Source organism: Protomyctophum bolini (genome assembly GCF_963924005.1).
Source record: "Protomyctophum bolini genome assembly, chromosome: 11".
Classification (NCBI taxonomy): domain Eukaryota; kingdom Metazoa; phylum Chordata; class Actinopteri; order Myctophiformes; family Myctophidae; genus Protomyctophum; species Protomyctophum bolini.
This window is the reverse complement of record NC_137872.1, coordinates 6,254,781-6,267,722: the sequence shown is the minus strand read 5'-3', so window position 1 is coordinate 6,267,722 and position 12,942 is coordinate 6,254,781. Positions and strand designations below refer to the sequence as shown.

Genomic DNA, 12,942 nt, shown 5'->3' with positions numbered 1-12,942 from the left:
AGAAACACAGATGTGTACATGTCCTTAAATGTGTCTTTGGATTATGGAAAAGACTGCACCCTCGTCAGCTTTATTCAATGGCAAACAGGCTTTTTTATTTTTTATTTTGAGCTGTGGGAAGAAATGTAGGAAAACAAAAAGCATAGGCACCAGGAGGACTATAATCGATCAGAATGATAAGAGTACTTGTTTATGTAACCCCAAAACGTCCCTGTCTGGCCCTGTCCTGTCTAAAACAATCCAGCAGAGGGCAGTAAACACCACCACCACCACACTCCAGTTACCGCTGACATAGAGGGAATTAAAATGTAATAATAATATATTGTTTTGTTATGACTTCGTAGCTGATGTAAACTGTTTATTTGTTGTTATAACAAATAAATAACACGACAATGGAAAGAAATGTTTCTGAGATAGTGTTTTCTTATCCCTTGATGAGGTTACACACACACACACACACACACACACACACACACACACACACACACACACACACATTTTAGTTATTTATTTGAATCCATAAATTACAATTCATTTTACAAGGAAACAAATATGACGGGGTCAACATTTCACTCAAGGATACACATGGCACCTCTTCCACACGCAGACAAACTGCCTATAACAGCCGAAAAAGAACAGTATTTGGGCAAGTTGTTTGGCTTTGCTCTTTGTCATGCCGGCTATTCTTAGGCCACTCATGGTCAGTTATATCAGTATGGTAAATCTACATCGATATACCATATAACCATATAATGGTTGGTACTTTATTTATGAATGCCTTCATGGTCCATGTACAAATCAAAGACAGCTCACCTCCAGAATCAGTACCTCCTTGTGACTGATGTCAACAAAAACAACATCAGGTGTATTTGGGATGTAATAGCAAAGACATCACATGATGCAAAGCTCTCTCTCTCTCTCTCTCTCTCTCTCTCTCTCTCTCTCTCTCTCCAATATGTATAGGACATAATCTGTCTGATACTGAAGCATGGCTTCCTTTTCTATGTTGGGCAAATGCAGGTAAAAATATGGAAAATATAGGAAAAGCTGATCTACAAACACGTATTCGACCCGTATTCGCGTCCCGGACTGCACTTTGAGAAACAATAGTAGACTATAGTCCTGGTATTGAATGTATCTCCAGCAGCAGCACAGTGTGTGTGTGTGTGTGTGTGTGTGTGTGTGTGTGTGTGTGTCTGTGCGTGCGTGTTGCCATCAGCCTGATGATCAAAGCACCCCATATATTATTCAAGGAGAGTGATTGCTAAAATCTATAATACATTATTATGAAAATTGCTTTATTTTGTTTATATTCCTTCCTATAATTGTATTTACTTGTTTGTATGGGCATAACATGTGCAAAACTGCAACTGTCTATTCAACTCTGTTAATTTATATTTTATATATTTTTAAATAATTTTAGCCTTACGCCTAGTACTTTTCATGCCCCTTGACTTACCGTATATGTTATTGAACTTTCCCCCACGGGGCTAAAAAAATAAAGTCTTATCGTCACATCTTAAAGTGAAGCCTTACAGTCTGCTGTCTAACAGGTGAAACCAACCGTTAGTTTGTTTTACTCTTCAATAATTCATCTGGAGTCTGACAATCAATTATTGAAACATGCAATGTTGCCTGCAAACCAAACCAGCCCCACCCACCGACCGCTCAGCCAATCACAGCGGCGGATCCACAGCCACCTGCAGAGTGTCGACCAATCGGACGAGGCGGCTCACTCCCATTTCCTGTGTGAGTGTCTGTCGGAGAGTGCAGACAGCAGCGTAGAGAGCGTATCACCTCTCTGCTTTATTCTAAAGGGAATTAAAAAAATACCTCAGGAATGTTTACAAATGACGCTATTTCACGCGCACGTTTCGGTGCGTCATAAACGGCCGTCACACCGTAAGTAGAGACCGTTTTAACGGTGTTATATAACTTCGCATATATAGCGTTTTATTTTAGATATAGCTCCCATGTAGGCTACCACCCGGCCGTCCCATATGGACATGGATAGCCTGTACATGTAAAGAGATTACAGCCGACTTTACTGCTGCTGTGTGTGTGTGTGTACGTGCTGGTACAATCCCCCTATATGCACGGCGCAGTGTGTAGAAGACTAGTGATCATTTAATATCATGTATTGTTTGTTGTTGACATCGGATCTCTCTGTGTGTGTGTGTGTGTGTGTGTGTGTGTGTGTGTGTGTGTGTGTGTGTGTGTGTGCGCGCGCGTGCGTGCGCACTGTGCAATGTGCACCATGCAGGCTGCAAGAAGCTAGGTGCGTGGATGGATGGAGATGGTGTTTGATGAGGTGTAGCCTAGCCTGTCTGTCTGTCGCACCTGATGCCATGATATTCCACTGAATGCCCACGAGGATCGGATAGCAATAGTCAGGTATATTATAGCCTACTATAGTATAATATGACTTAAAATGACTTGTGTAGCATTAGGCTACCGTCAACACACCTGCTTGCATGTGTCCTTTTAAACAAACTGCAAAATGTAAATGAATACATCGCAGTATCGCACGCAGCCATAGAACTTTGAAGCCACGGTGGAAATATTGTGAAACCTGAGTAGAATATCGACTATGCTGCCATATGCTAAAGCCTATTGCTGCAGCAACCCTGTCGACTATAGACTTGATATTATAGCCCATATAGCCTTATATGTTTATTCATGGTGAATTAATTAGGCTACATGCATTTGTGTAGCAGCCTGTCCCCGAATTATGCCCTGTATAAGTAACCAGTAACGGGACAGGACCGGTATATAGTCGTGAGGACGTGCCAGTCAGGGTAGGCTCGGCTGTGTAACCTACAGTACAGCGGATTAGATATGTAGATCTGTCACTGCAGTCTCTGTGATGCAATGCTGGCAGTGTGGAATGATGTAAAGTGCTCAAGTAGACAACATGTGCATGCAGGCACCCCGATGTGAAATTAGTTATAGAATAGGCATATTAAAAAGGGTATCTTCATTTGAAAAACTTAATAAACTTGCCAACATTATTATTTCAATAAGTTGACCTTTCGGGTTGTTAATAGATGAAGGTCTATTGGTCTAAATGATTAGGCTAATGTAAAGTATATGTAAAGCTAATGTAAAGTATATGATTAGAACATAATTGAACATTTCACAATTAATATCTAATATTGTTAAAGGAAAGGAAAGGTACTATGTTTACCCAGGGTAACTGGATTAAGCTCAATAACTTGTTTACAGCCAGGCCCTGCTCATAGAACATTTCATGGTGGGGGTTCAATGACTTGTCCATGAAGGGCGTGGTCATTTTAACGTGCCGGTCCGGGGATACGAACTATAGTGAGTAGTGACCTTCCGATATCAAGACCGCTCCGCAAACCGTTGCCCGCTACAAAACCTGCCATCCAAAAGTTGGGCATTCCCAGCTGATACCCTGGCCTAATACAATCCCTGTTATGGCCATGAGACCTCTGACTGTGATCAATATTAAGCCCATATTTGGGAATTCCAATATATGATAATTTTGTGAGTCTCATGATAACCGCTGCAAAAGTCACAGTTAACTATGGAATCATGCATTTCCCGCCAGTCAGTCAGTGTATCACTCAAAATCCTCTGCATGGGAAAGCCCCATATACTGGTGCCCAGGTCTCGTGACATCGCATGACATCATCATAGATGGAGATCCCTGATGCCATAGTAAATGTGACCTGCTGTCACCATTAAGCCCATATATGGAGATCCCTGATGTCGTATATGGATATTGGATGTATGTTAGAACCTGTTCTGACATTCCAAATGTTGATCGTTCCCCATCCATCCATCCTTCCTTTTCGATTGGTCCCTTTTGACGGATACCTGTGGCAGCCCCCGCTGCCACCCTTAGATCTCCATATATGGAGCTGACCTGTTGACCTGACCTCATCACACCCTGTACACTCAAGATACGCTTATATATGGCAAGTCTTACTGGTTAGTACTTGTGCAAGCGGAGCGCGCAAGTATTGTGGTCGTGTTGGCTTTTTTATGCGTATGAATGAATGAATAGTTTATTTCGATCTTTCAGAGGGAGACATTACACAAAACAGTTTACTTTATTTAGGTGATTGAAAAGGCATAGGCAGAAGCTTAAAGCTTATTTATTAGTGCCTATCCTTATCCCAATGTATTCCAAAGTACTATTGAGGATATGCATCACCATCAACATATAAAGACCCTCGGCTGCCTACGCCCCCAGCCAGTGTAAAATACCCGGTAACCTGAGACCTCTCGTGGCTTATTACTTAAGTATACATGTATGTAATCTGAAACCTATCTTTATCACGTCACCATTAAAAGCCAGCTATAACCTGGCATTGATATACATATCTTAATTATACGTCTATATTATATACCTCCGAGCATACGCATAAAAAGCCAGCCGACCACAGTATAGTACTTTCAACGTACAACTTACCCAACCCAATGTTTACCCAACCAATATTGAAACATAATATCGTAATTACGTCACCACTGCCAGTTATAAGCCGACTTTAGTATTTAATTTCAATGTTTTACAGAGAGGCTGAGATTTGAAAGTCCATAGGGGTCGACAGTACTCTGCTTACGCACTAGTAGGCCATTTATGGCCTATACTTGTGTGCAACGCACATGCAAGTAGGCACTCGACAGAGTGCAGTTCTAGTTAACGTTATGATTGTTATTATTCCAGCAGCATCATGCCCATCACCTTGCTGTGGGCGGTGGACGTGTATGGCCGTGTCTACAGCCTGTCCACCGCCAGCGGGCGCTGGCAGCGCGCAGACGACCGTCTGCTGGAGCTGAAGCGCGTGGCGGCGGGGAAGGGGCGGAGCTGGGGCGTTGGCTGTGACCACCGCGTCTACCTGAACCTGCTGCCCAGCGAGACCGCCATACGCTACCGGGAGGAGACCTACGAAAACCAGGTAATACCCCCATACGGTACCCGGAGTAGACGTACTAAAACCATGCAGGTATATACACCCCACACACACCCTATAAACCATGCAGGTATATACACACCCCACACACACCGGGGTGCGCACGCTTTCCCGACACACCGAAGATCCGAAGTGGGGGGACATGCGATGGGAAAAAGCGATGGTCCGACATGCGCTGCTCCCGTGCCTAGCGGTTAGGGTTAGGTTAGGATTGAGGTTTCGGATCAATAGTCTGTTGGAACTAAAGCCTGCACCCATAGCCAATTAGCCACCCATATGCTACCGATAAAGTTACAGTCCCAGCCAACCGGGCTGAGTCCCGTTTCCGTTAGTCTTAGTCTCCGTCAGTGAGAAAAGGCAGTCGGACATTTTTCATCATGTTTAATTAGTTTTAGTCAACGAAATGAACAATCTGTCCTGGAACATGGGGTCGTAGTGGTGGTGGTGGGGCCTAAACGATAACCCTGGGGCCTCTGCGAGTCTGTTCCTCCATCCCTGATGTGACGTGCGTCCATGCATGTTGAAACCTTAGATAGAGCCTTAGAGCCTTAGATATAGACAGAGTTACGCAAACTGCGTTCACTTCATGGAGCCAGTCCAATGGCTCTCCTACATAGACTACGCATTGAGCGTGGGGGACAACCAACTGGGCCAAGTCCTGGACCGGAAGTAGGCAGAAATGCATTGGACTCAGGGCAGCAGCCCAGCTTTAATGATTGTTTCGTAGTAATTGTACAACATAAACATTAAAGAGACTTTAGTTGTTACTGTAAAAAACTGTTAACAGTTAGCATGTTGCACACATGCTTAAAATAGCTCTTATCTGCGTCGTCCTCGTTGAAAACAATGCATTTCCAACTCCAGCTTGGCTCAGTTCAGGCCGCATGAACAGCGCCGGAGCGCTCGGTTTTCTGCCCCCTCAATGTCGTAACTCTTCTCTGGTTGGCCCAGAGAGTCTGTCCCTCCATCCATGTATATGTTCCCCCAGAGATGGAACCCGGTGGACGGCTTCACAGACGTCCTCCTGCCCACGGACCGCTGGCCGTGGAGCGACGTGACGGGCACCACGCCACAGCCTCTGGCCAGCTTCAAGCTGCCCTCCTTCAGCTGGGAGTGGGAGGGGGACTGGTACGTGGACCACACCTCTGGAGACCCCAGCCAGACCGGGGTGAGGACGCACGCACGCACACACGCACGCATACAGGGATGAGAGTTGCCTACTAAATAACAATCTGTCCTCTCCAGGGAAGAGAGTACTAAATACCAAACTGTCCTCTCCAGGGATGGGAGTACTAAACACTATCCTGTCCTCCACAGGGATGGGAGTACTAAACACTAAACTGTCCTCTCCAGGGATGGGAGTACTAAACACTAAACTGTCCTCTCCAGGGATGGGAGTACTAAACATTAACCTGTCCTCTCCAGGGATGGGGGTACTAAACACTAACCTGTCCTCTCCAGGGATGGGAGTATGCGGTGGATTTCCCGGCCAGTTTCTCGTTGGAGAAGACGTGGAGGTCATGTGTTCGTCGCAGGCGATGGATCCGATACCGGAGATACACGGCACAGGGCACGTGGGCAAAGGTGGGTGGGCGTGCGTGCGTGCGTGCGTGCGTGCGTGCGTGCGTGCGTGCGTGCGTGCGTGCGTGCGTGCGTGCATGTGTGTGATGATGATGGTGGGCCAAGGTCAGTAGTCCAATGAAAGACGTTCATACCGCCAGTCGTTGCTGGGTCTGCCGTAATTTAACAATTAAGCAATGTTACACAAGAGGGTATGAGTTACCGTCATTAACGGCACGCCTGCGTTGCTGCAGGAAGGAGCCAATAGGCGAGCTCCGTAAGCAGCTAAGATTTATTTTGGGGCTTTTTATGCTGTTATTATTGATAGGACAGAAATGGGGAGAGAGCTGAGATGGGGAGTGACACGCAGCAGAGGCCGTCGGGATTGGGACTCGAACCCGCGGTGCGCTGTCAGACTACATTGTATAGTGTACAGGTGTTTAATATGTGTTATTTGAAAGTGAAATATCCCTTTAACCCCATTCTAGACGGGAACCCCTTTTGGAGTTTTAAGCATTATATTACACTTTAGCTATTGAAAAATAGCAGATCTACAAGCTCATGCTCAAGCTTGTAGCTCTGCATGAAAAATCGTGAAAATGTGACGCAAATCTTTGCTTCTGGGGGGGGGTTCCTGGGACAACATATTTTCAGGTGGGGGTCGGCAGCCAAATAGAGATATTTCCGGGGGTCCTTGACATGAAATGTCATAGAAGTGTCGCAGTCCCGCCCCCTTTCATGACGACGCCAGGCCCAGGAAATGATTCCCAATGCATTTCCCCCCATAGGCATTTCAAAAAGTAATTATTCCAACTCGAGTCGTGACAACTCATGACAACAAACACAATATTTTGGACCAAACAAATAATTACAAAGAAGAAAAACAACAAAAAAGGTGTTGTAACCTGCCCTTTTTTTCTTCTTTCTAATTATTTGTTCGGCCCAATTCTTTTTCTTTGTTGTCATGATTTGTCATGACAAGAGTTGGCTTTGTACGAGGCTTAAAAGGTCTTTAAATAAATACTTTTTGAAATGTCTATGAGGAACATTAACGGAGAATAATTTCCTGGGCCCTGGTAGGGGCCCAGGAAATTGAAGCTGATAAAAAACGAATGTAAAAAACATTTTTTTAAACGAATTGGGACCCAGCTAGTGGTATTCCCCTTTAACCCACGTATCCCCTCATCTCACTTACCCCCTCCCCCCTGCAGATCCCATTGGACCACCCTAAGAAAGTGCCCCTCCCCCTGTGTGACATCAGCTGTGGAGGCTGGGAGATGAGCGACCAGTCTGGGAAATACCCCTATCTGTGGGCTGTGAGCCAACAAGGACAGGTACGCGCACGCACGCACGCACACAGTCACACAGGTTTGTGGACGATTAGGCATTGTTTGTTCATATTCACTATAGAGGGTACCGTATATTACCAAATAGTAGCCCGGGCTGTTAATATGTTAACATGACGTAGTGATATCATCCTGATGACTACAAAACAATACTACATGACGTAGTGATATCATCATGATGACTACAAAACAATGACTACAACATGACGTAGCGATATAATCCTGATGACTACAAAACAATACTACAACATGACGTAGCGATATCATCCTGATGACTACAAAACAATGACTACAACATGACGTAGCGATATCATCCTGATGACTACAAAACAATACTACAACATGACGTAGTGATATCATCCTGATGACTACAAAACAATGACTACAACATGACGTAGCGATATCATCCACTCCCAACCGGATCATAAACCCGAAAAGGAATGCTGCCCAGGTTATGTTTCCATGCAAAAACACACCATCTCAGTACAAAGTACAAACCTGTCAATCTGATGAGGAACAACGACCTAACAGCAGTGTGTGTAAAACCCTCCTCCCTGTGGTCACATTACACACCCTGGACAATGTGCTGACCACTCAGCTCATTCACCGTACGTGCAGCTTAGATGTCATACATATGCATATTTCATGTTGTTCGTCGTAGCCACCGTGTTTCAAGCTCATGTTTTTTAGCACACAGCTGTACGCTGACTGGTGATCTGGAGAGTGTTTATATTTGGCCATTATTATTAAGCCATTTAGGCCTGACGTCAACATTTAAAAAATTCTTCTGAATCCCGACAATTTTCTGAAATACCCATGTTTCTATCTCAGTGGTTCTCAAACTATTTCATGTCAAGGACCCCAAAAACGATGTATTTGGCCGCCGCCGACCTCCGTGTTCAAATATGTTGTTTCAGCGACCCTGGAAGCTAATACAAACCGCAGGCCTTCTAGTCCTGAAAAGTTGCAATGCGAAAATGGCATCCATCGTTGATAATACAAATCTAAATATTCGTTTAAAAAAAGTATTGTTTAAAAAGAAAATATGCCCAACGATGATGTCCCCCCTGGTGGACGGGTTTCTTAACCGCTCACAGCCCTCCTATGAGACACAGACTAGAGTAGGAAAAAAATGGTGGTAACCGTATTTTATCATGAACAATGCAATGTTCTATACACGGCTGTCAAAAATAACAACTGAGCTAGTTGTGAAAGTAATTAGACTAAAAATGTTAACACAATAAATGAATGCATGAGTAGAAGACGCGCCCCATACATCCCCTCCACTCTGCACTATAGTCATCGCTCTGGTATCTGATGGCTGATAGGATAGATCCAGGGACACGCAGAGAGTGTTATGGAGAGGCAGCGGCTGAAATCCCACAAGAGGGTGAAGAAAATAGCCGATAAACTAGCTCACGACGCGTTGAGAGCTTGTAGATCAGCTGTTTTCCGGGCGCAACCCCCCACACTCGTTGGCTACTGGAGATGGGGCGATGTGACATGGATTTCCAAACAAATTGTTTCAATGCAAAATGCTGCGTTCAAGGTCAGGAGAGTTCAGGAAAAAAAGCAATTCTCGGGTATGGCATATGGAAAGGAGAGGAGAGCATTTGGCATTTATTTCACCATAGTAAATGCTGCATTCTTGGTCTGGAAAGGGCAGGTGTTTTACAGACGGGTAAAAGGGCAGGGGCTTTGATGTCTATGTGTGCACGTCCCTGGATAGTTAAAAACGAGATGGAAAGAGAAGTCATATTCAGCCCTAGATGGGGGAAAAGTTACATACATAACTTGTCCGCCTTTCTATTCCCACAACAATATACCAACAAAAAACATGGCATATTTTAGACATAGTTCGAATGGTGATTAATCATGATTAATCGATTTTTAAGACGTGATTAATCTGATGGTTTTTATTATCACCATTTGACAGCCCTATACTATAATTATTATGGATGACAATCCACTAAACCAGTCTACAGTCCAGCATCTGATTCACTTCACTTATTCACCACAAGAGGGCAGCACAACCCCATGTAGTTTTACCAAGGGAAACATATTGTCAGAATGTCCAGACTGACAAGACACTTTTATCACAATGTCGGGTTTCCTGACAACAAACATCTGGACATAGAATGTTTCAGGAATAGTTATTGAATCATTATTGAATATTGCAACATGTACAGCATGTCCCACTCTGTGAGTGTATTAAAAATATATGTATGTATTTGTCTGTCTGTCTGTCTGCCTACCTGCAGGTGTATTTTAGGGAGGGCATCCACCCCCGGGTCCCAGAGGGCAGCAACTGGGAGGAGGTGGAGGTCCCCAGGGAGGTGGGTCAGATCTCGGCCGGTCCAGGAGACCTGCTGTGGGCTCTGCTCTGGGACGGAAACATGCTGGCCCGGAACGGACTGTCCCTGGACAGTCCCACAGGTAAATCCTTCCTGACTGTCTGGTCCCACAGGTAAATCCTTCCTGACTGGACAGTCCCACAGGTACATCCTTCCTGACTGGATGGTCCCACAGGTAAATCCTTCCTGACTGTCTGGTCCCACAGGTAAATACTTCCTGACTGTACCAGACCCAGTTTGATTTGTTGTTCCACAACGTTTAACCCATCTTTAATTCAATGTACAACAGTGGGGATTTGTAGATCTGTTATTTGTTGGCAATTGGATGTATAACTAAGTATACATGTTTGGTTAAAGCTGCAGCATCCTTTGATTGCTAGCAGTGTCCTGTCCCTGTTGTTGACTAAAACTATGACGTGTTCGTCGACTACCTTTTTTTCACTGGCGAAAACTAAATAAAACTAAGCTATGACTAAAACAATGGCTAAACATATACTGGCAATTCCGCCAAAATAAAATGTTGGGGAGGGACTAGTGGAGAAGAGAGCCATGGAAGTAATTCCATGCTTGGTTGTGTGCATGTGTCACTCTCCGAAAATAGCCGATCTACAAGCTCACAATGTGCATGTCACACTCGCAGCACGATACGCTGTGAGCTTGTAGATCTGCTATTTTCGGCACACAGCCGAGTATAAATCAGACATTTCAACACCGTCGCGGCCCGCCAAAATACATTTTAGTTGACTGAATCATCTGTACATTTGACTTATATCTCATGGTATTTAGTCAACTAAAACTTAATCCGATGACCGTGATATATGACTAAAACTAAATGGAATTTTATTCAAAAGATGCTGACTAAAATTAAATCAAAATTTGCTGTCAAAATCAATACATATATAATGTAGGTACATCGTGGGTGGAGGTTTCGTCTCAAGGAGGTGGTGGTTCAGTGGTTATATGTCCATATGTTTTTAGGTACTTTGTGGGTGGAGGTTTAAGGTGGAGGTGTCTTCAGTGGGTTAATGTTCTTTGTGTGCAGGTACCTCATGGGTGGAGGTGTCTCCAGGTGGAGGTGTCTTCAGTGGGTTAATGTTCTTTGTGTTCAGGTACCTCATGGGTGGAGGTGTCTCCAGGTGGAGGTGGTTTCAGTGGGTTAATGTCCATATGTTTTCAGGTACCTCATGGGCGGAGGTGTCCTCTCCAGTGAAGGAGGTGGAGGCTCTCCATGTGTCCGTGGGGATCAGTGTGGTGTGGGTCGTCACCAAGGACTTCAAGGTGAGAAATTATTCATCAAAATGATAACAAACTGTAGTACTTTAACCCATTTACTGTCTAGAGAGAGATCAGACTTGACAGTGTGCGGTAATAATGGAAGATTATGCCTCCCGGTTTTGAATGTGTGTGTGAATGTAATACATAATCTATGTAAAGTGCCTTGGATAAAGGTGCTATATAAATGCACCATTTACACCATCACCATTTAACATGTGTGTCTGTACCCACGTGTCTGTGTGTGCGTGCGTGCATGGATGCGTGCGTGCGTGCAGGTGTGGTTCAGGCGCGGTGTGAACTCCCATAACCCCTGCGGCTCGGGGTGGATCAGCATCGGAGGCGAGATGATGATGGTGGACGTGGGACTCAACGACCAGGTAACCCTGCAGGATTGCGGCATCATGGGAAATGCAGTTCACATTAATGAGCAAGTGCAGAGAGAAAAACAGTGTCCCTAAAATAGACTAGGATACCAGGTAAACAACATGCTATGGAACTAGCATTCTATACATTAGAAACTATACCCAGCAAACCAAATAACGTCATGATGACGTCCTCCTGGACTAGGCCAGATCACAGCCCATATGGGGAGGATCTTTACGTCTTCACCAGTTGAAATAATACAGCTTATTCTGGGCCAGATCTGACTAGTTATGACATGACAAGTTGATCTGGCCTATTTCGGACTCTCTCTGATCCATCCAGGGAGCGTCCGTCTTAGTGGGCAGAATTCATTTGGGTTGAAATCAAGTGATACATCTCTGGGCCAGGTGTGACTAGTCTTGGTTGGGAGTCTTGATCTGCATGGCCACAACAGAGACGACACTAATTTGTCCAGGTCCTGACCATGCTTGCTGGGATAGGATAGCAGGTAGACAATGAACCTATAGTATCTGTCTGAACAACTATGCTATTGAATTAACATTCTTAGCATTTGAGGTCAAGTGAAAAAATCTAAATAACATGGTGAACATCTGAAAACTTTGAAAAGAAATTAACCAAATGGAGATGGAAAGAGCTTAAATATATTCACATCCCTGTACATGAAACCAGCGATTGCTCGAATAAGATGCAGCCATTTCCCACGGGAATCACTGTACTGTACATAAAACAGAATCACTGTACTGTACATAAAACAAAATCACTGTACTGTACATAAAACAGAATCACTGTACTGTACATAAAACAGAATCACTGTACTGTACATAAAACAGAATCACTGTACTGTACATAAAACATAATCACTGTACTGTACATAAAACAGAATCACTGTACTGTACATAAAACAGAATCACTGTACTGTACATAAAACAGAATCACTGTACTGTACGTAAAACAGAATCACTGTATTGTACATAAAACAGAATCACTGTACTGTACGTAAAACAGAATGACTACTGTACGTAAAACAGAATCACTGTACTGTACATGAAACAGAATCACTGTACTGTACGTAAAACAGAA

General features: G+C 44.2%; 1 protein-coding gene across 1 annotated transcript in view; it reads left to right on the top strand.

Annotated features, from left to right (window-relative positions):
• The first annotated feature begins 1,784 nt into the window (after window positions 1-1,784).
• Window positions 1,785-12,942, top strand: part of LOC308324338 (tectonin beta-propeller repeat-containing protein 1-like) — a 32,470-nt gene continuing 21,312 nt past the window's right edge. The window contains exons 1-9 of the mRNA XM_080776380.1: window positions 1,785-1,902; window positions 2,264-2,394; window positions 4,697-4,928; window positions 5,932-6,111; window positions 6,405-6,527; window positions 7,715-7,837; window positions 10,111-10,285; window positions 11,381-11,481; window positions 11,754-11,855. Coding sequence (XP_080632506.1) covers window positions 4,704-4,928; window positions 5,932-6,111; window positions 6,405-6,527; window positions 7,715-7,837; window positions 10,111-10,285; window positions 11,381-11,481; window positions 11,754-11,855 — 1,029 coding nt within the window. The 5' untranslated portion in view covers window positions 1,785-1,902; window positions 2,264-2,394; window positions 4,697-4,703. The remainder of the gene's footprint in view (window positions 1,903-2,263; window positions 2,395-4,696; window positions 4,929-5,931; window positions 6,112-6,404; window positions 6,528-7,714; window positions 7,838-10,110; window positions 10,286-11,380; window positions 11,482-11,753; window positions 11,856-12,942) is intronic.